The 23638-nt window shown below is 34.9% G+C and overlaps 2 protein-coding genes across 2 annotated transcripts; one reads left to right on the forward strand and one right to left on the reverse strand.

Annotated features, from left to right (window-relative positions):
* Window positions 1–2253: 2253 nt before the first annotated feature.
* LOC116418011 lies at window positions 2254–6715 on the reverse strand. Its single transcript, XM_031933195.2, has 4 exons — window positions 5979–6715; window positions 5719–5903; window positions 2749–5216; window positions 2254–2652 (listed from the first exon to the last, which is right to left on the reverse strand). Exons 1-3 carry the CDS (start codon window positions 6217–6219, stop codon window positions 5043–5045), a joined length of 600 nt encoding a protein of 199 aa, XP_031789055.1. The 5' UTR covers window positions 6220–6715; the 3' UTR covers window positions 2254–2652; window positions 2749–5042.
* Window positions 6716–6760: 45 nt separating this feature from the next.
* On the forward strand, window positions 6761–11228 carry LOC116418010. Its single transcript, XM_031933194.2, has 3 exons — window positions 6761–7150; window positions 7234–7403; window positions 8857–11228. The coding sequence occupies exons 2-3, from the start codon at window positions 7395–7397 to the stop codon at window positions 10810–10812; spliced, it is 1965 nt and encodes a 654-aa protein (XP_031789054.1). The 5' UTR covers window positions 6761–7150; window positions 7234–7394; the 3' UTR covers window positions 10813–11228.
* Window positions 11229–23638: the final 12410 nt, after the last annotated feature.

Below are 23638 nucleotides of genomic sequence, written 5' to 3' on the forward strand. Positions count from 1 at the left end.
AGCTTCTGCTTCTTCAGCATGCAGACTACCTCCTCGATGAAGACGATGTTCAAATTCTACTTGCACACACGAAAGATGCGTCAAACAAGTTTGACATTTCTGTTTTTCTCCTCTCGTGAGATTGGATTTAGAAATTTTTTCGTTTAATTCATTAATAGTAGAATTACACATATCTAACCAATAATGAATATCATTGACGCTCATTTGATCCACATTTTGTACAGTATCGCGAAGCACTTGTACAAGACGTTCGATAAGATCAATCGAAGCCATTTTTACTGTTTTTTCACTAGAGTGTCACTAGTAATCTTGCACAAAATTGAGACTGAATTTTTTTTTTTTGCCGACTGCGTCAGATGAACTGTGCTCGTCTAAGAGAAATTTCTCTCTTTTAAAGCTGAAATCATCAGAAGAAGAGGTGGAAGATCTCGCTGCTGAGGAGAGAGGAGAAAGATTTTCTCGGGAAGGGATGAATTTTCTTCCAATAAGGGGTACACATTTTTCCATCATCCAATCCTAGAAGATTATGAGACTAAGAGGAGGAAAATTTTCTAGAGAAGGGATGAATTTTTTTCCTTTTAAACCAACCAAAAATCATCTTTTGAGCCCAACAAATGAGGGCTATGCATTTGTTTTGAGTATCCATTTCTGGAAGTGTGAAAGGCGGAGTTTCATATTATAAAACGAGGATGCTGGAACCTCGCGAGATCACTTCTTGCTAAACTGTCTACAAAGCTGAAAAGATGGAAAGAACACGTGACTACGATTTGTTGTTTAGAAATACTATCCTGCAATGTAAAGAAGAAAATGCTTATATCTGCGACATTCAAGGATTTCAGAGAATTGCAGAAGATACTTTTATTTTCAAAGAAATAAGTTTCCTTAATTTGAGGAAAACTGCCTTACCGACCGCATATCTTTTCAAACCTCCAATGGCTTGGGAAGAACTGACAGAAGAGGAAAAATGCATGTCTCAATGGTTGGAAAAGAGTCATCATGGAATAGCGTGGAACTCTGGCGATATTCCATATCATCGTCTTTATCGAATCTTGCAGATCTGTACACAAGGAGTCGAAAAAATATTCATAAAGGGAGAACAGAAAGCCCGATGGATGAAAAATATTTTGCCAAACATGTAAGTTAATTATTTTTGAATTGTTTTGTTACTTTTTTTTATACTTTTTTGATACTTATCTTTAATTTTATCTGATACTTTGCAGATCCATTACAAATGTTGAAGACTTGGGATGTCCACCTCTTGAAGAAATAACTAGTGAAAGCCACTACTTTTGTTTTAACCATGCTCTCTGCATTAGGAGAAAACCTATGTGCGCTATTCATAATGTTGTAGCAATAAGAGCTTGGCTGCTAAATTATTTAGAATCGACATTTGGTCAAGATGAAATAGATAATATTTCTAAAAAAAATAATGTATGTACATGTTTATATTGGAAATAAAGAAAAATAAGATAAAAAAAAACTATGTTTAAATTCTTTCTTAGCTCTAAAAAATCGCTACCAATTCATAGCTTTATTTTTTTTTTAAGAAAGAGGAATCTATATTATCAATAAATAATAATTTTTTTTATAAAAGAATAATAATTATTATATTATTAAAAGAAATGTCATTATTTTTTTTTTTTTTTTTTTTTTTTTTTTTTTTTTTTTTTTTTTTTTTAATGAAATAAAGTTGAACAGAGTGGATTAAAGAGAAAGGAAGAAAAATGTTTACGATATTATTTTTTATTTATTTATACCTTATTCTATTTTTTATACAACCATCATCACAAAAAAAATTATAAATTTTTTTTATATTATTTTACTTTTTTGGTTTTTTTTAAATTTAGATATATCGATAGGATCAATTACAAATTCCATATCGATAATTCGCGGAACATTTCTTTGTTGCTGTTGTTGTGGCTGCTGCTGCTGCTGTTGTTGCTGATGTTGTTGCTGCTGCTGTTGTTGTTGCTGCTGCTGCTGCTGCTGCTGTTGTTGCTGCTGCTGTTGTTGCTGCTGCTGCTTCTGTTGTTGCTGCTGCTGCTGCTGCTTCTGTTGTTGCTGCTGCTGCTGCTGCTGCTGTTGTTGATGCCCCGGTTGCTGCATGCCACTGCCACTGCTTTGATTTTTCAAACTAAGCAGCCCGCGACTTGACGGCTTCTCAGTTTTTAAATCACCTAAAGAAAAAAAAAAGATTGTAAATAATTAATTATATAAAAAAAAAATTTATTATGAATTAAAAAAAAAACTTACCATCCAATTTTGTTTTCTTTGGGATAGGTTTTAAATTTTTTATGCTCCTCACCGAGTTGCATGACTCGCAACTAGATGAGGTGCTGCTACTGGAGCTCGAACTAGAGCTCGAGGAGGAGCTCGACCTCTTCGAGCTTGTCTTCTTATCCGCCGGACGACTGGGCCTAGTAGCCGCTGATGTGCTAGGTCCAGCTGAAGGCCCCTCTCGGCGGGCAGTACTGGACTGAGAGCTTGGCCTCTCTCGGCGGGCAGTGCTGGACGACGAGCTTGGCCTCTCTCGGCGGGCAGTGCTGGGTGAAGAGCTGGGTCTCGTTCGTCGGGCAGGGTTGGGCGAAGAGCTTCCTGGCCTAATCCCTTCATATAATTGCTGCATAGCAGCAAGTGGTGGCAGCGATGGCACTAAAAAAAAAAAAAAAAGGAAAAAAAATTTTTTAAAAATTTTTTTTTTTTTTAATTTTTGAATTATGAAAAAAATGAAAATAATTATTTTCTTACGTGTATTTATTGCCTCCATGGCCCAGGAGACATGCTCCAACATCATAAGTAATGTTGGAGCGTTGGCAATTAGCCAACGAATCCTATGTTGCATCGTTCTGATGCTATTCCTACTGCTGCTGCTGCTGCTGCTGCTGCTGCTGCTGCGACTTCCCGTAGTCCTCTTGGCTGACATTTTACTGCAGGTTAAATTTTGAAACCGAAAATTGTACTGACTAACCGTAGCCTACGGTGGGCTATTTATTGCGAAAACAGCAGCTTCCCTTTCCACAGCATTTTTTTCTAAAGTCCTGTGATTGGTGTAAAAGTTTTCTCTACTAATTTTGAAAAACACACCTCCTCACAGCTATCGAGGGTGAAAAGCCTTACGATTCGTGAAAAAATTTCCCTCACCAATTTTGAAAAACTAGTGTCCACCTCCTTTTAGTACACTCCCTTTTTTTTGGAATCTCGACTGTGAGAATGCGAGATTATCCTCTTCTAACAAGAAAAGATCTTGGAGAAAATCTCACTCTGAATTTATTTAGGACTTCTAAGAAAATTGATGTATATCGGTGCGAAAGGCATATATCTGTGCGTTCCCTACAAAACCCAATCGGTTATCTCTGCAAATGATTTTTAAACAGCAGTGATGTCTCTGGGAAACTTAGCGCAGTCGAAAGGAAAAACACATATCGCTGGAAGCTGTATACATCTGCGTGGGATAGTTTGTATACGTATCCCAGAATTATCAACGCGAAGATTGTATAAGGAGCATTTCTCGCATACATTCCGTAAAGTAGAGGAAAACACCTATGCGCGGGTCTTCGTCCTTATCTGCGTGAGAATCGTATTGGAAATGTGAGGGATAGTACCTATGCAATCTGTCCGCGCAGACGGGGGACTAACTTATCGCAGTCCCAGAATTATCAACGCGAAGTTTGTATAAGGAGCATTTCTCGCATACATTCCGTATAGTTGAGGAAAACACCTATGCGCGGGTCGTCGTCTCTACCTGCGCGAAGGAGGAGGAGCATGAACCCACCACTAAATTTTTTTTTTCGGGACACGGAGAAGGGAAGATTGGGACTTATACATACTACGGTTACTGGCTCACTTTGAGAGGGGGAAGAATTCTCGGTCGCTAGGGGAGGGAAGGAGGGATCGACACTCCCTCTATCTAAAAATACACAGCTCGGATTCTGGCTCACTTCGAGAGGGGGAAGAATTGACAATCCCTCCATTTAAAATACACTGCTCGGATTCTGGCTCACACTGAGAGAGGAGGGGGTGAGCCAGAATCCGCATGAGCCAGTATGCCTATAGCCTATCTACTGGTGTCCCTGCATCTTTTTGTGGGATTTTGTGCAGGCCTCTAGGAAACTCGTCAAAGTCAGTACGACGCGTTAAATCCGCGCTCTCAGCAGGTAGCGCAACAAAATAACGGATCTCCTGCCAAAAAAAATGACTATCATAAGACCCAGCCGTCCGCGCGTGTATTTCACGCCCTCTTCGGTCATTCGACAATCGCTAAAAGCCTTTACAACGTTTATCTCTATAGGTATCTGCGACACTCATGCATTTTCGTCCACTACTAGCGAAACGAAAAGAAAATAGGAGGGGCATCTTCCTAAAACTTATCGGTGTCCCTGCATCTTTTTGTGGGATTTTGTGCAGGCCTCTAGGAAACTCGTCAAAGTCAGTACGACGCGTTAATCTCCGCGCTCTCAGCAGGTAGCGCAACAAAATAACGGATCTCCTGCCAAAAATAACTATCATGAGACCCATCGGTCTTGGTGCACGCCTCTAGGTTACACGTCAATCACTATAAGTATTGTTTGTCGTTCGACTCTAGTCCTATCAGCTCATGTTCATCTTCGGGCTCTCTGCAGGCCTATCGGTCTGAGTGCATTTTTGTGACCATTGTCTCTACGCCACTTGTCAATCGCTAACAGCGGATCTCTGGAAGGAAAACTGCCTAGCTTTTCTGGGAAAGCTAAATGGGACTTAAAATTAGGGGTGGTCCCACAAGCAGCCAATAGCATTTGTTGGCGGTGAGAAAACTTTGAATCGCTCATGCAAGGGAAGGGATTGAAAGAACGCTATAGGCTTTCAAAAAAATACATACGGGGGTAGACTGGAGATACTCTCCCACTCTCTCATCGGGTACTAAAATACTCTGAGAGGAGAGAGGGCGTTTTAGTATCTTGGCGAGAGAGAGGGGATCCCTACTCTTCCATCGGGTACCAAAACACTCTGAGAGGAGAGGGGGTGTTTTAGTATGCCTATGTTTTGGTATGCCTATAGCCTATCTACTATGGACCATTAACATTATGTTCATCTTCATTGCTACGCCCATTATCATGATCATTTTGACTGAAACTCAGAAAACTTTTCCGACCACCTGTAAATTGATTCTTTGCATATGCGCCTAATTGCTCTTTAGAAGCTCTCAATTTTGCTTTCTCAATAGCTTTAGCGTGATTCAACTGTAATAAATATTTATAATTTAAATTAAAGTATAAAAACTATTATTTCCTGGTGAAAATATTGAAGCGAATTTGTCATACATTGACATTATGTACCTACCACTTATACATTTATAAGACTAAAAATATACTAAAACACGCCTTTGGTGATATGAATTGAATTTATAACCTCATTTTTATCTACAGGAGAGGGTTGAAATGAGACAATATTTGGTCGACTCACAAATACATATATAAACATACAGTCAAAAATATACATTTTCTAAAAACTACTATTTTTTAGACTCCGTTATAGTGTGTTATGTGTGTGTATTGTGTGAATAATATCAACACTGTATCTGTTGCAAATGTATGTAACTCTGGAGTTAGATAAATAAATAAATAAAAACTTAATATATCACAAATGGACATCATAAATTATATATAAAAATGATATGTGTATAACTTGACGGCAATATTTTCACCAGGGTTATATTTATAAATGCATAAATGTTATACTTACGTTATCTAGTTTTACTACAAGCTTCTCATTAAAATTATGCAAACCAGAGACAGTAGATTGACTGCAGTTTTTCTGCAGAATCGTTTGAGAATTTGAAGGTAGCTTTGGGTCAGAGGGTGAAAAAATTTTTCTTGGAAGGCGAAAACGAGTTGAATTGCCTTTTTCTTCAGCATCGGCTAAAGTCTCTGCATATTAAACAGGAATATGAAAATATTTTATCCTATGTAAAAGTACGATACAATTTATTGTATTCAACTAACCTGCAAGACATACAATGTATCCTTTGTGGTATTCACAGCTTTTATTGTTTATGTCTGTGCAATCAATGGTATCACAAAGGCACCACAATATATCATACTGGCGTTGAGGATCAAAGTCATCAACCGTTGCAGGTCTTATGTGATGCGTATCACTTTTATCAACTTTAATCTCCTTGATAGATACAAACTGATTTTTTTTCAACTCATCAGTAAACCTGACGCATGCGTACAATTCCTCCATAATTATAACATTAACTTTTAGCAATAATGAGGTGTGAGATGTTTTTATTTGAGAATATATAATTTTATACACACACGAATAGCCAAAAATATTTTGCTAATGTTATACGTAGGCTGAACAGATTTAAAGTATACGCTGGTACACAACAGCTTAAATTGAGATATTCCACTTTTTATAATTATAGAAAAATATAATTATCTGCCAACAAACCCTTTTCACATATAACATAACATGTTCATACATATTAACATTACCAACCATATTTATATTTTGATATATACTTTGTATAATTAGAAACCGATATCGGTTGTTCCGTACGTTCCGTTTTTGTTGTCATATGTGTATACGGAAATCCAGAATTTTCCGTAATTCCGTAATAATAATAGGCGTATTCCGTGGGCGTATTTCGTTACTCAGGCGCCCGATTTCAGAATGTTCCGAATTGCTCTAAAATTTATTTATTTCAGTTAGTCTCCTGTCTATTAACTTATTTCTCTGCGCGAAAGCATTTTCTCTTCCTGCTGGCACATGAGAATAGACCGCGGAAGTAAGGCCCGTTACACGCTTCAAAGGAATAGGAACAGATATAAGATTTAACATAAGTTAGTATGTGTATACCTATGAAGAACAGGAACAGACACAAGACACAAGGAACAGCGCGCTGTTCCTCATATATATATAGATATACGGAGGGCAACGAATGCATAACGTGTATTACCTCGATTCATAACCTCGTAATGGCTAATGTTTTGTGAACGAACAATTGTCGGAGATTATTGTTTATACTGCGATACTGCGATTAATATCAAGGATGAGTAATAACGTTACAAAAAGACGTTATAAAAAGTTTTTGCAAAGCGGGAAATTTGCTGACGTTTTGCAAGATACACTTAGAAGAGCATTCATTAAAAAATGTAGAATGGGAAATATTGTAAGTTCTTGGATTTTTTATTTATTGTAATTATAAAGGCAAACGAAACATTTCAGCTCATATTATTATATTTTATGTTTTAGTTTTTGCAAAAAATACCAATGATTCAACAAAGGCTGAGGATGCTGGTTTGAATACTAAAAACAGTAATTCTATTGTAAAATGTGACGAACAGGAAGGAGAAAGTAAATGCATTAGTTTTGATAACAGTTATGAAGCAGTAGATAATACGCAGGACAATTCAATGGATATGGTATGAAATATATTATATTATTAAAGATTATAGGTTATAGCACTGAGTTAAATTTTTATACATAACTAATTTTTGTATTACATTTATTTAAATTTAATTTTTATTATACGACACATAAGAAAAATGATATGAGGGCTTTTGATTTTTTTTTTAATTTACGAATAGAGTTTACTAAAAAGACTACACAAATTGAGGCACCGTATAAATATAAATCATACATTTACTTTGTATTTTAATAAAATGTATGATAACTAACAATTTGTAAAATGACAAAAAATAGAAAATGAAAAATTTGCCTCATAAGTACTGTCCGATTAAAAAAATATAAAGTGTTATTTTGAGAACTATATTTGATGTCCTCCAAATTTTACTGTAATTTGCTTTTCTACTCGAGTGTATGTAAAATTAGTTTTACTTATTTTGTATTGGGTGTAGGTGTCAGGGATCGCCCATGTCAAGGTCCACGATTTACACTTTTTACTTGTTTAGTTTAAAAGCATTAAAAGGTACGGAGCACACTTAGACCTAATCCATAACCAATATTCACTTGCACACATATACTAAAAAATAAGGAAAACTAATTTCATGTAAAGATTTTTATTATAAACGATTCATGTGAAATTTGAATAAATACATCATAAATCTTCATGTAACATTTCACATGGAATTTTATGTATGTATGTTAAATTAGGACAGCATATTATACTTATTACGATAAATATTTGCTATGTCCCTAGTCAAAATGAGTGCACTTTTAATGATTTATTATTATTGACGATAATTGCGTTACTAGACCAATATGAAACATCGGTATTTAGTTAACAATAGGACTTTTAGTTAACAATACTACCTTAAGTGAGTGTCTGGAGCAAACTTTAACAATAGTGACTTGCCTAGCGTAGATATATTATTTATTGACAATCTCGAAATCGTAAATTGACATAGATTTTATTATTTATCTCACAATATTTCACAAATATGACGGATGACTACTTTTTTACTAATCGGTTGTTCCCTGTGAGATTGGCCAGCTTAATTTTACTTTGTCTTAAAACTAATTTTATAAATCAATTATGATGCACGTAAACTTTTTTATTTTGAAATTGATACATATTTGAGTTTGAGATATTTTTTTAGTTTTTCCCATAATTGATTAATTTATGAATCCTTCTGGAAACATTTTTCACTATAGCTATACATATATTATTTTTTGTACAATTTTCTGAATTTCTAAAAAAAAAAAATGCGTCACACCTAATCTATAGGCATATTTCCACAGTTTTCGGAAAAAGTCAAATTTTGCTGATATTGAGAACCATTTTTTTTACAATTAAAGTATCATATAAATTTGTGAGATAACATTTTTACCAAGTAGCGTTGCTCCTACATTCTCTTATTACATAAGAAAAGAAATTAGATGATATAAATTAATGTTTCGTATGTATATCTTTAGGTTAGATGTATACACGATGAATCAACACAATGGGAAGTACGTGTAGATGGCGATTCAAGCGACACTGACAATGGTGAATGCAAAGCAGATTATTCAAACAAAAAGTTATTAAAAACTAGTAACTTTAATGATCTTCTAAGTAATCCAAAATTTTTAGAAACTATTACAACTTCAGTAGATAAAAGCCCAGGCGAAATATTCTTGATACTTTTAAAGTTAACATTATTACATAAACTTCCATTGAGTTGCACTAGTGATTTATTTCGCTTAGTAAATTGTATATTTAAAGAATCAGTATTACCAGAGACTTCTTATATGCTCGATAAAATTCTTAATACTAAAACAAATATTGAATTTTTTGGCATTTGTCCAAATTGTGAAATATGTGTAGGAAAAATTGAGACATTCAAAAGCTCAGTGGAATGTGATATTTGCTCATTTAATATTGATTTGTCTAAGCCATCTTTAGAAAATATTTTTTTGATAATTGATCCATCAGAAGATATAACAAATTCTATTAATCTTCACAGTAGGTTTTATAATTATGTTGTAAATGAAAGAAAGTATGATGGATCGATCAAAGATATTTATGACGGGAAATTGTATCGAGAATTTGTTAGCAATTTACAACAAAATGATAGAAGCTCGTATGTAACTGCAATTTTGAATACAGATGGAGCACCAACATTTGAATGTTCAAAATATTCCATTTGGCCAATATATATACAGATAAATGAAATACCTATAGCAGCCAGACTTAAAAGTTCGATAGTATGCGGAATGTGGTTTGGTAAAAAGAAACCACCAATGAACAGTTTTTTGCAACCTTTAGTTAATAAACTAAACGAACTGTCCATTAACGGAATTGAATGTAATATAAATAATGTACCACGTCACATAACATTACATGTCTTAATTATATGCGTTGATTCTGTAGCTAGAGCTCCTATGCAATGTCACAAGCAATTTAATGGCAAGTATGGTTGCTCTTGGTGCTTACATCCAGGTGAATGGTTTGAAGGAAGCATGCGTTATCCAATTTTAGTTTATTATCCAAAAGAAAGAAGACAAGAACAAACTGTACGGTTTATGGAGATTGTAACTGAGAATGAAGATGTTCAAGATTGTTATGGTGTTAAAGGCGTATCACCTTTAATAAATCTGAACAGTTTTGATATCGTCAGCGGTTTTGTGCCTGACTATATGCATTGCTACTTAGCTGGTGTGGGAAAACAAATTACAGAATGCATTCTCCAAAAACTATCAATTGAAGTTATTGTTGTTGATAAAATTTTAAAAAGCATACTAGTTCCTCAACAATTAGCGCGTTTTAGTAGGCCACTTAGCGATAGGAATGATTGGAAAGCTAAAGAGTGGGAAAACTTTATTTTACATTACAGTATTCCTTTATTTAAATATTTATTAGAAGACGAAATAGTTGAGTATTGGACATTATTAGTCAATAGTTTATACATCTTATTAAAAGATTGTATTACAATGGAGGAACTTGACAATGCTGATCGAATGCTTCATGAATTTAACCTCAAAACGGAAAAACTTTTTACTAAAAAAGCAATGACGTTTAATGTACATCAACTACTGCATATCTCAGCAAGTGTGTACAATTGGGGACCTCTTTGGTCTCACTCCACGTTTCCATTCGAATCTGCTAACCATCATTTACTTCAAACGATACACTGTGCCAATGGGGTCAATTTACAAATTGTTCGATATTTAAATTATCAAAAATGTTTAAACATTCTAGAAAATCGTATATATCCGCATGCATCTCCAAAAGTTATTCAATTTTGTAAAGATATTTCACAAAAAAGAATCCACAAAAGTTATAAAATACAAAATGTAACATATTTAGGAAATACTTCATTTATAGACTATCAACTTTTTAAAACTTGTATCTATCTAAAAGATCTGCAATATTTACAAGAGCTATTATAAACGGTTGCCTATATGCAGCTGAAAATAAGCGAAATAAACGTTGTAATAATAGTTACTGTCAATTAGTTGACGGAACTTTTAGAAAAATATTGTACTTTGTTATTGATGATGAGAGTAAGAAAGAATTAATTTTATGTTATCGGCTACGCAATGTAAATAAAATAAGTAATTCAATTTTTTCATTTGACTCCATATTAAGTGACATAACAGTAACAAAAGTTGAAGATATAAAAATAATTTGTGTTTTTTTATGTATCGGAAATGTAAATTATATTTCAGTAGTACCAAATGTGCATCATTACTAATGTTTCATACGTCAAAAGCAAATTTTGTAGTTTGTAAGAAACACTGTTTCTAGAAATAAAATATTTGTAACATTTAAAAATTTGTAAATAAAAATATTTTGATATTTTCTATATGAAGTTAGTCTTTAATATCCATTTTATATCATTTTTGTAAAAATAAAATGTATCTAAAAAAACCTGGATGGGACTGATTCGTGATGTCAAATTTATGTAGAAACGACATAGTAATTATGTTAGAATCACGTTGGAACCATGTTGGAACCATGTAAGAATCATGTGGGAATCACATGGGACTTACGAAATGTCACTGTAACCTTCGAGCAAAAGTTAAGATGAAATTACATGCAGATTAAAGAATTCTTGTGGTTCTCACGTGGTTTCCTTGTAAATACCATGCAAATACCATATGGGATTCATGTGGGAACCATGTGGTACCTATGTGAAAACCACGTGGAAACAAGATAAGAACCATATAGCCTCTCGTTGGATTCTACAGCAAAATCCCACATAGGACCCATGTGATTCCCATAAGGAATTACATGATTCCTTATTGTTCCTATATTGTTCCCATATGAGTTCGACATGGTTCCCACATGGTTCCCACATAGGTCCCATGACGGGATTTTTACCAGGGCTCTCTCCGTAGTAGGCCTTGCTTTGTCTCTCTCCCGCTTGCGCTGCATTTGTTCGTAGATTTACAATTACATAAAGCATAGTTCGACTTATATCTATCTTGTTTATTTCTCGCCTAACTCTCCGCTTCCTCCGCTTTCCCTTCTCTCGAAGACGCAAACGTCATTTTCGCGATTAAGCTGCGCAGCATCAAGACTCACGACGCCTCCGCGGGCTCACGTGCACCAGGACGTGCACGTACAGGATACTGTGCAACGGGCCAGGCTTCGAACAGCCTTCAAGAAGCCTGCAACGAGTTGCTCATTCGGATCGTCGTCAATTCCTCTCGAATATTTTATACACGGTTATCAAACGCCGTTATAAATTATAAGTCACAGCTTTTCATTATATTACCCCGATGATGGCATTGCTTTCAACTGCTGGCATGGTACTAATCCTCGGCTATCTTGTTTTATAAAATTTACTGCTTTACATTAAAGACGTAATATACGTAAGTCTTGCAAATTATTTGTCATGTCGATGTATGATATACTTTATATATTTAATCATAGGTCACGACTTTTCATTATATTACCCCGATAACGGCATTGCTTTCAACTGCTGGCATGGTACTAATCCTCGGCCATCTTGTTTTATAAAATTTACTGGTTTACATTAAAGACGTAATATACGTGCGGCTTGCAAATTATTTGTCATGTCGATGTATGATATACTTTATATATTTAATAATAGGTCACGACTTTTCATTATATTACCCCGACAACGGCATTGCTTTCTCAACTGCGCCTCTGGGTATTCAGCGTCGTCCATCTTCTTTTATAAAATTTACTGCTTCTGCATTAAAGACGTAATATACGTAGTACATGCAAATTATTTGTCATGTCGATGTATGATATACTTTATATATTTAATCATAGGTCACGACTTTTCATTATATTACCCCGACAACGGCATTGCTTTCTCAACTGCGGCTCTGGGTTTTCAGCGTCGTCCATCTTATTGCATAAAATTTACTGCTTCTACATTAAAGACGTAATATTCGTACGACTTGCAAATTATCTGTCATATCGATGAACGATATACTTTATATATCCAATTACAAGTCACGGCTTTTGATTATATTACCCGATAACGGCATTGCTTTCAACTGCTGGCATGGTACTAATACTCGGCCATCTTGTTTTATAAAATTTACTGCTTTACATTAAAGACGTAATATACGTGCGGCTTGCAAATTATTTGTCATGTCGATATATGATATACTTTATATATTTAATCATAGGTCACGACTTTTCATTATATTACCCGATAACGGCATTGCTTTCAACTGCTGGCATGGTACTAATACCCGGCCATCTTGTTTTATAAAATTTACTGCTTTACATTAAAGACGTAATATACGTAAGTCTTGCAAATTAATTGGTATATCGATGTATGATATACTTTATATATCTAATTAAAAGTCACGACTTTTGATTATATTACCCCGATAACGGCATTGCTTTCAACTACTGGCATGGTACTAATCTATCGTAGGCCATCTTGTATTATAAAATTTTCTGCTTTACTGCTAATTATCTGTCATATCGATGTACGATATACTTTATATATCCAATTACAAGTCACCGTTTTTGATTATATTACCCGATAACGGCATTGCTTTCAACTGCTGGCATGGTACTAATACTCGGCCATCTTGTTTTATAAAATTTACTGCTTTACATTAAAGACGTAATATACGTAAGTCTTGCAAATTAATTGGTATATCGATGTATGATATACTTTATATATCTAATTAAAAGTCACGACTTTTGATTATATTACCCTGATAACGACATTGCTTTCAACTGCTGGCATGGTACTAATCTATCGACGGCCATGCTGCTGGCATGGTACTAATCTATCGTAGGCCATCTTGTATTATAAAAATTACTGCTTTACATTAAAGACGTAATATACGTAAGTCTTGCAAATTATATGGTATATCGATGTATGATATACTTTATATATCTAATTTAAAGTCACGACTTTTGATTATATTACCCTGATAACGACATTGCTTTCAACTGCTGGCATGGTACTAATCTATCGTCGGCCATCTTGTATTATAAAATTTTCTGCTTTACATTAAAGACGTAATATACGTACGACTTGCAAATTATCTGTCATATCGATGTACGATATACTTTATATATCCAATTACAAGTCACCGTTTTTGATTATATTACCCGATAACGGCATTGCTTTCAACTGCTGGCATGGTACTAATACTCGGCCATCTTGTTTTATAAAATTTACTGCTTTACATTAAAGACGTAATATACGTAAGTCTTGCAAATTATATGGTATATCGATGTATGATATACTTTATATATCTAATTTAAAGTCACGACTTTTGATTATATTACCCTGATAACGACATTGCTTTCAACTGCTGGCATGGTACTAATCTATCGTCGGCCATCTTGTATTATAAAATTTTCTGCTTTACATTAAAGACGTAATATACGTACGACTTGCAAATTATCTGTCATATCGATGTACGATATACTTTATATATCCAATTACAAGTCACCGTTTTTGATTATATTACCCGATAACGGCATTGCTTTCAACTGCTGGCATGGTACTAATCTATCGTCGGCCATGCTGCTGGCATGGTACTAATCTATCGTAGGCCATCTTGTATTATAAAAATTACCGCTTTACATTAAAGACGTAATATACGTAAGTCTTGCAAATTATTTGGTATATCGATGTATGATATACTTTATATATCTAATTTAAAGTCACGACTTTTGATTATATTACCCTGATAACAACTTTGCTTTCAACTGCTGGCATGGTACTAATCTATCGTCGGCCATGCTGCTGGCATGGTACTAATCTATCGTAGGCCATCTTGTATTATAAAAATTACCGCTTTACATTAAAGACGTAATATACGTAAGTCTTGCAAATTAATTGGTATATCGATGTATGATATACTTTATATATCTAATTAAAAGTCACGACTTTTGATTATATTACCCTGATAACAACTTTGCTTTCAACTGCTGGCATGGTACTAATCTATCGTCGGCCATGCTGCTGGCATGGTACTAATCTATCGTAGGCCATCTTGTATTATAAAAATTACCGCTTTACATTAAAGACGTAATATACGTAAGTCTTGCAAATTATTTGGTATATCGATGTATGATATACTTTATATATCTAATTTAAAGTCACGACTTTTGATTATATTACCCTGATAACGACATTGCTTTCAACTGCTGGCATGGTACTAATCTATCGTCGGCCATGCTGCTGGCATGGTACTAATCTATCGTAGGCCATCTTGTATTATAAAAATTACTGCTTTACATTAAAGACGTAATATACGTAAGTCTTGCAAATTATTTGGTATATCGATGTACGATATACTTTATATATCCAATTACAAGTCACCGTTTTTGATTATATTACCCGATAACGGCATTGCTTTCAACTGCTGGCATGGTACTAATCTATCGTCGGCCATGCTGCTGGCATGGTACTAATCTATCGTAGGCCATCTTGTATTATAAAAATTACTGCTTTACATTAAAGACGTAATATACGTAAGTCTTGCAAATTATTTGGTATATCGATGTATGATATACTTTATATATCTAATTTAAAGTCACGACTTTTGATTATATTACCCTGATAACGACATTGCTTTCAACTGCTGGCATGGTACTAATCTATCGTCGGCCATGCTGCTGGCATGGTACTAATCTATCGTAGGCCATCTTGTATTATAAAAATTACCGCTTTACATTAAAGACGTAATATACGTAAGTCTTGCAAATTATTTGGTATATCGATGTATGATATACTTTATATATCTAATTTAAAGTCACGACTTTTGATTATATTACCCTGATAACGACATTGCTTTCAACTGCTGGCATGGTACTAATCTATCGTCGGCCATGCTGCTGGCATGGTACTAATCTATCGTAGGCCATCTTGTATTATAAAAATTACTGCTTTACATTAAAGACGTAATATACGTAAGTCTTGCAAATTATTTGGTATATCGATGTACGATATACTTTATATATCCAATTACAAGTCACCGTTTTTGATTATATTACCCGATAACGGCATTGCTTTCAACTGCTGGCATGGTACTAATCTATCGTCGGCCATGCTGCTGGCATGGTACTAATCTATCGTAGGCCATCTTGTATTATAAAAATTACTGCTTTACATTAAAGACGTAATATACGTAAGTCTTGCAAATTATTTGGTATATCGATGTATGATATACTTTATATATCTAATTTAAAGTCACGACTTTTGATTATATTACCCTGATAACGACATTGCTTTCAACTGCTGGCATGGTACTAATCTATCGTCGGCCATCTTGTATTATAAAATTTTCTGCTTTACATTAAAGACGTAATATACGTACGACTTGCAAATTATCTGTCATATCGATGTACGATATACTTTATATATCCAATTACAAGTCACCGTTTTTGATTATATTACCCGATAACGGCATTGCTTTCAACTGCTGGCATGGTACTAATACTCGGCCATCTTGTTTTATAAAATTTACTGCTTTACATTAAAGACGTAATATACGTAAGTCTTGCAAATTAATTGGTATATCGATGTATGATATACTTTATATATCTAATTTAAAGTCACGACTTTTGATTATATTACCCTGATAACGACATCGCTTTCAACTACTGGCATGGTACTAATCTATCGTAGGCCATCTTGTATTATAAAATTTTCTGCTTTACTGCTAATTATCTGTCATATCGATGTACGATATACTTTATATATCCAATTACAAGTCACCGTTTTTGATTATATTACCCAATAACGGCATTGCTTTCAACTGCTGGCATGGTACTAATACTCGGCCATCTTGTTTTATAAAATTTACTGCTTTACATTAAAGACGTAATATACGTAAGTCTTGCAAATTAATTGGTATATCGATGTATGATATACTTTATATATCTAATTAAAAGTCACGACTTTTGATTATATTACCCTGATAACAACTTTGCTTTCAACTGCTGGCATGGTACTAATCTATCGTCGGCCATGCTGCTGGCATGGTACTAATCTATCGTAGGCCATCTTGTATTATAAAAATTACCGCTTTACATTAAAGACGTAATATACGTAAGTCTTGCAAATTATTTGGTATATCGATGTATGATATACTTCATATATCTAATTTAAAGTCACGACTTTTGATTATATTACCCTGATAACGACATTGCTTTCAACTGCTGGCATGGTACTAATCTATCGTCGGCCATCTTCTATTATAAAATTTTCTGCTTTACAGTAAAGACGTAATATACGTAAGACTTGCAAATTAAGTGGTATATCGATAGTAGTATATGGGCCACTATGGAGAGACAGGGGCGTGGCCTAACTGACGTCACTCCCGTGGTTGGCGCCAGTTGTTTATGTAAACAAACACCATGTTTTTATAAACAGTAGCTGATAAGGTCAATAAACATGATTTACGACCGCTACTGTATGAGTGCGTCATCGGTGGTGAACTAATTTATAAAATTTACTGCTTTACATTAAAGACGTAATATACGTAAGTCTTGCAAATTATATGGTATATCGATGTATGATATACTTTATATATCTAATTTAAAGTCACGACTTTTGATTATATTACCCTGATAACGACATTGCTTTCAACTGCTGGCATGGTACTAATCTATCGTCGGCCATCTTGTATTATAAAATTTTCTGCTTTACATTAAAGACGTAATATACGTACGACTTGCAAATTATCTGTCATATCGATGTACGATATACTTTATATATCCAATTACAAGTCACCGTTTTTGATTATATTACCCGATAACGGCATTGCTTTCAACTGCTGGCATGGTACTAATACTCGGCCATCTTGTTTTATAAAATTTACTGCTTTACATTAAAGACGTAATATACGTAAGTCTTGCAAATTAATTGGTATATCGATGTATGATATACTTTATATATCTAATTTAAAGTCACGACTTTTGATTATATTACCCTGATAACGACATCGCTTTCAACTGCTGGTATGGTACTAATCTATCGTCGGCCATCTTGTATTATAACATTTTCTGCTTTACATTAAAGACGTAATATACGTACGACTTGCAAATTATTTGTCATATCGATGTATGATATACTTTATATATCCAATTATAAGTCACAGCTTTTCATTATATTACCCCGATAAAGGCATTGCTTTCAACTGCTGGCATGGTACTAATACTCAGCCATCTTGTTTTATAAAATTTACTGCTTTACTTTAAAGTCGTAATATACATAAGTCTTGCAAATTATATGGTATATCGATGTATGATATACTTTATATATCTAATTTAAAGTCACGACCTTTGATTATATTACCCTGATAACGACATTGCTTTCAACTGCTGGCATGGTACTAATCTATCGTCGGCCATCTTGTATTATAAAATTTTCTGCTTTACATTAAAGACGTAATATACGTACGACTTGCAAATTATCTGTCATATCGATGTACGATATACTTTATATATCCAATTACAAGTCACCGTTTTTGATTATATTACCCGATAACGGCATTGCTTTCAACTGCTGGCATGGTACTAATACTCGGCCATCTTGTTTTATAAAATTTACTGCTTTACATTAAAGACGTAATATACGTAAGTCTTGCAAATTATATGGTATATCGATGTATGATATACTTTATATATCTAATTTAAAGTCACGACTTTTGATTATATTACCCTGATAACGACATTGCTTTCAACTGCTGGCATGGTACTAATCTATCGTCGGCCATGCTGCTGGCATGGTACTAATCTATCGTAGGCCATCTTGTATTATAAAAATTACTGCTTTACATTAAAGACGTAATATACGTAAGTCTTGCAAATTATTTGGTATATCGATGTACGATATACTTTATATATCCAATTACAAGTCACCGTTTTTGATTATATTACCCGATAACGGCATTGCTTTCAACTGCTGGCATGGTACTAATCTATCGTCGGCCATGCTGCTGGCATGGTACTAATCTATCGTAGGCCATCTTGTATTATAAAAATTACTGCTTTACATTAAAGACGTAATATACGTAAGTCTTGCAAATTATTTGGTATATCGATGTATGATATACTTTATATATCTAATTTAAAGTCACGACTTTTGATTATATTACCCTGATAACGACATTGCTTTCAACTGCTGGCATGGTACTAATCTATCGTCGGCCATCTTGTATTATAAAATTTTCTGCTTTACATTAAAGACGTAATATACGTACGACTTGCAAATTATCTGTCATATCGATGTACGATATACTTTATATATCCAATTACAAGTCACCGTTTTTGATTATATTACCCGATAACGGCATTGCTTTCAACTGCTGGCATGGTACTAATACTCGGCCATCTTGTTTTATAAAATTTACTGCTTTACATTAAAGACGTAATATACGTAAGTCTTGCAAATTAATTGGTATATCGATGTATGATATACTTTATATATCTAATTAAAAGTCACGACTTTTGATTATATTACCCCGATAACGGCATTGCTTTCAACTACTGGCATGGTACTAATCTATCGTAGGCCATCTTGTATTATAAAATTTTCTGCTTTACTGCTAATTATCTGTCATATCGATGTACGATATACTTTATATATCCAATTACAAGTCACCGTTTTTGATTATATTACCCGATAACGGCATTGCTTTCAACTGCTGGCATGGTACTAATACTCGGCCATCTTGTTTTATAAAATTTACTGCTTTACATTAAAGACGTAATATACGTAAGTCTTGCAAATTAATTGGTATATCGATGTATGATATACTTTATATATCTAATTAAAAGTCACAACTTTTGATTATATTACCCTGATAACAACTTTGCTTTCAACTGCTGGCATGGTACTAATCTATCGTCGGCCATGCTGCTGGCATGGTACTAATCTATCGTAGGCCATCTTGTATTATAAAAATTACCGCTTTACATTAAAGACGTAATATACGTAAGTCTTGCAAATTATTTGGTATATCGATGTATGATATACTTTATATATCTAATTTAAAGTCACGACTTTTGATTATATTACCCTGATAACGACATTGCTTTCAACTGCTGGCATGGTACTAATCTATCGTCGGCCATGCTGCTGGCATGGTACTAATCTATCGTAGGCCATCTTGTATTATAAAAATTACTGCTTTACATTAAAGACGTAATATACGTAAGTCTTGCAAATTATTTGGTATATCGATGTACGATATACTTTATATATCCAATTACAAGTCACCGTTTTTGATTATATTACCCGATAACGGCATTGCTTTCAACTGCTGGCATGGTACTAATCTATCGTCGGCCATGCTGCTGGCATGGTACTAATCTATCGTAGGCCATCTTGTATTATAAAAATTACTGCTTTACATTAAAGACGTAATATACGTAAGTCTTGCAAATTATTTGGTATATCGATGTATGATATACTTTATATATCTAATTTAAAGTCACGACTTTTGATTATATTACCCTGATAACGACATTGCTTTCAACTGCTGGCATGGTACTAATCTATCGTCGGCCATCTTGTATTATAAAATTTTCTGCTTTACATTAAAGACGTAATATACGTACGACTTGCAAATTATCTGTCATATCGATGTACGATATACTTTATATATCCAATTACAAGTCACCGTTTTTGATTATATTACCCGATAACGGCATTGCTTTCAACTGCTGGCATGGTACTAATACTCGGCCATCTTGTTTTATAAAATTTACTGCTTTACATTAAAGACGTAATATACGTAAGTCTTGCAAATTAATTGGTATATCGATGTATGATATACTTTATATATCTAATTTAAAGTCACGACTTTTGATTATATTACCCTGATAACGACATCGCTTTCAACTACTGGCATGGTACTAATCTATCGTAGGCCATCTTGTATTATAAAATTTTCTGCTTTACTGCTAATTATCTGTCATATCGATGTACGATATACTTTATATATCCAATTACAAGTCACCGTTTTTGATTATATTACCCGATAACGGCATTGCTTTCAACTGCTGGCATGGTACTAATACTCGGCCATCTTGTTTTATAAAATTTACTGCTTTACATTAAAGACGTAATATACGTAAGTCTTGCAAATTAATTGGTATATCGATGTATGATATACTTTATATATCTAATTAAAAGTCACGACTTTTGATTATATTACCCTGATAACAACTTTGCTTTCAACTGCTGGCATGGTACTAATCTATCGTCGGCCATGCTGCTGGCATGGTACTAATCTATCGTAGGCCATCTTGTATTATAAAAATTACCGCTTTACATTAAAGACGTAATATACGTAAGTCTTGCAAATTATTTGGTATATCGATGTATGATATACTTTATATATCTAATTTAAAGTCACGACTTTTGATTATATTACCCTGATAACGACATTGCTTTCAACTGCTGGCATGGTACTAATCTATCGTCGGCCATCTTCTATTATAAAATTTTCTGCTTTACAGTAAAGACGTAATATACGTAAGACTTGCAAATTAAGTGGTATATCGATAGTAGTATATGGGCCACTATGGAGAGACAGGGGCGTGGCCTAACTGACGTCACTCCCGTGGTTGGCGCCAGTTGTTTATGTAAACAAACACCATGTTTTTATAAACAGTAGCTGATAAGGTCAATAAACATGATTTACGACCGCTACTGTATGAGTGCGTCATCGATGGTGAACTAATTTGTTTATTTATAAGTAATTATAAATAATTAGTTAACAAAAGCTATATCACGCATACGATGCCATGATTTACGACCGCTACTCTGTCATAAACAGTCTGTCATCGATGGGTAACTTTTGTTTATTTATAAATAATTATAAATAATTTTTAAACAAAAGCTATATCACGCATACTATACCAACCTTTTACCCAAGCAGACCCGAGCGCGTCTCTCTCCCTCTTTCGTTATCTACTCCATACCGGCCCCGAGCTCGAGAACGCACGTGCGCGACTCTCGCTATGCTAGCCCGTCCCCTCTCCTTTTACACTATAGTAGCCCGTGAGCTCTGACGCGACGTCTCTCTCTCTCTCTTTCGCTGTCTACACCATACCGGCCCCGAGCTCGAGAGAACGCGCGTGTTCGACTCTCGCTATACAAGCCAATCCCCTCTCCTTTTACACTATAGTATCCCCTCTGACGCGGTGGCTCCCGCCGCTGCTGTACCGGACCCGCTTCTCTCTCCTCCCCTCCATACTCGCGCGTGCGTCCGCCGCCGTCTACCTGTCGTATACCTGCTGTTTGGCTTTTATTGCCCTTGCGTCAGCTCTGATCCTTTCTGCGCTGTAATAATATGTAACCTGTATGATTTCCTACTACACGGTGCCGCAAAGCCTACTCTAAATTTCAGCTTTGGGGTTTATTGATGGGATTTGTACACATTAAAATAGAGAAAATTTGTTTGATACAAGCTTATATTTATTTAATAAAACAGCAAAAATTGAATACATGATATATTTATGCGCTCGTGTTTGTGTGTGTGTGTGTGTGTGTGCGCGCGTAGAACAATAAAGAATATTTACAGCTTAGAAACTAACGATAGGAGATGTATAAAAAAAACGTTATATCGGAAACATAACGTCGTACACATCTTTAGCGATTCTGGCTAAGCCAAACGCATAGATTTCCGTTAAAACTACATCTAAAACGTCGACGCTTACAGTGGCGAAATTCAAGTTTGTCTTAACAATTTCGTCGATTTTATATTTATGAAGGGCGTAATATTGTTTGAACGACTTTACATTTTTCAGAATTTCATGACATAGTTCAGCCTCTTCTCTTTTCAAAGCATCTTTTATATAATCTAAAATTGAGTCCACGCCGCGATTAACTAATCCCGAAAGCTCCTCGAGCTGTTTAAAACGCAAATCGATGCACTCTTTTACCTGTCTTAAGCCAGCGAACGTTTGTTGATGCATAATTACACTAGGCGGACTCTCGTACTTTTTCTGCTTCTTGCACGCAGGCTGTGCAGGTGGATGCTGTTGTGTTTCCTCGTCATGGCCGCCGACACTGTTGATGAACTGCTGAGCGTTGTGGGTTGTCATTTCTGCTGTAGGTGCTGATGTTGGTGTTGGCCTCTCGTTGCTCCGAAGCTATTTGTGAATGTGACATCGTGATTTGGAAGGAGGATCTTGCTAGGATTTCCAAAATCCTGGTAGAACGTGAAGGAGTGATTCAGATAGGCATCCATAGCCTCCATCTGATCTTTGATCACTTCCCAGCTGTGTGAGTCGAGTGTCACATACTTGGCTGGCGATCCATTGGCACAAATTTTTAACACTGCTCTGTAGTAACCGCTGTAATACTCGAGGCCTATGGTTGCACGCTTACAGTTTGATTTGTTGAGCGCGTACGTCGTCGAGTACAGCAAGTTGCAGGTGATCGGCTTATTTTTCCAAGACTCGGCACTTGTTGCTGCTGAGGTTGCTGCTGCTGCTGAATCCATTGCAAAGATTTTTTTACACACGAGGTCTACTTGACGAGAGTGTTCTTACGACTGGTGGCTGGCGACTGAGCCACGACACCTTTATAAAGAATGGTATGACAAAGAGCGAGCGTCAACGAGTCGCAGATCTTTCTAGAAACGACCGTTACAGTATTTACATTCCATAGTGAAACACGAGACAAGTTTGATATCGTTAAAAGTTGTTTTGTTTAACGCAAACGTCACAGCTAGTACGATTGTATAAACTACTCAGATAACAAGCATCCGGTCTTGGCTGTGCAGATCTGATTACAGTAAC

Source organism: Nasonia vitripennis (assembly GCF_009193385.2).
Source record: "Nasonia vitripennis strain AsymCx chromosome PSR unlocalized genomic scaffold, Nvit_psr_1.1 chrPSR_random0014, whole genome shotgun sequence".
Taxonomy (NCBI): Eukaryota; Metazoa; Arthropoda; class Insecta; order Hymenoptera; family Pteromalidae; genus Nasonia; species Nasonia vitripennis.

What these genes read in the sequence shown, in the direction of transcription:
- LOC116418011 (XM_031933195.2), bottom strand. Translation starts at nt 6,219, where the DNA reads ATGGAGGAATTGTACGCATGCGTCAGGTTTACTGATGAGTTGAAAAAA. An exon ending in ATACATTGTATGTCTTGCAG is followed by an intron (nt 5,904 to 5,978) that starts GTTAGTTGAATA and finishes TTTAATATGCAG; the next exon opens with AGACTTTAGCCGATGCTGAA. An exon ending in TTGTAGTAAAACTAGATAAC is followed by an intron (nt 5,217 to 5,718) that starts GTAAGTATAACA and finishes TATTTATTACAG; the next exon opens with TTGAATCACGCTAAAGCTAT.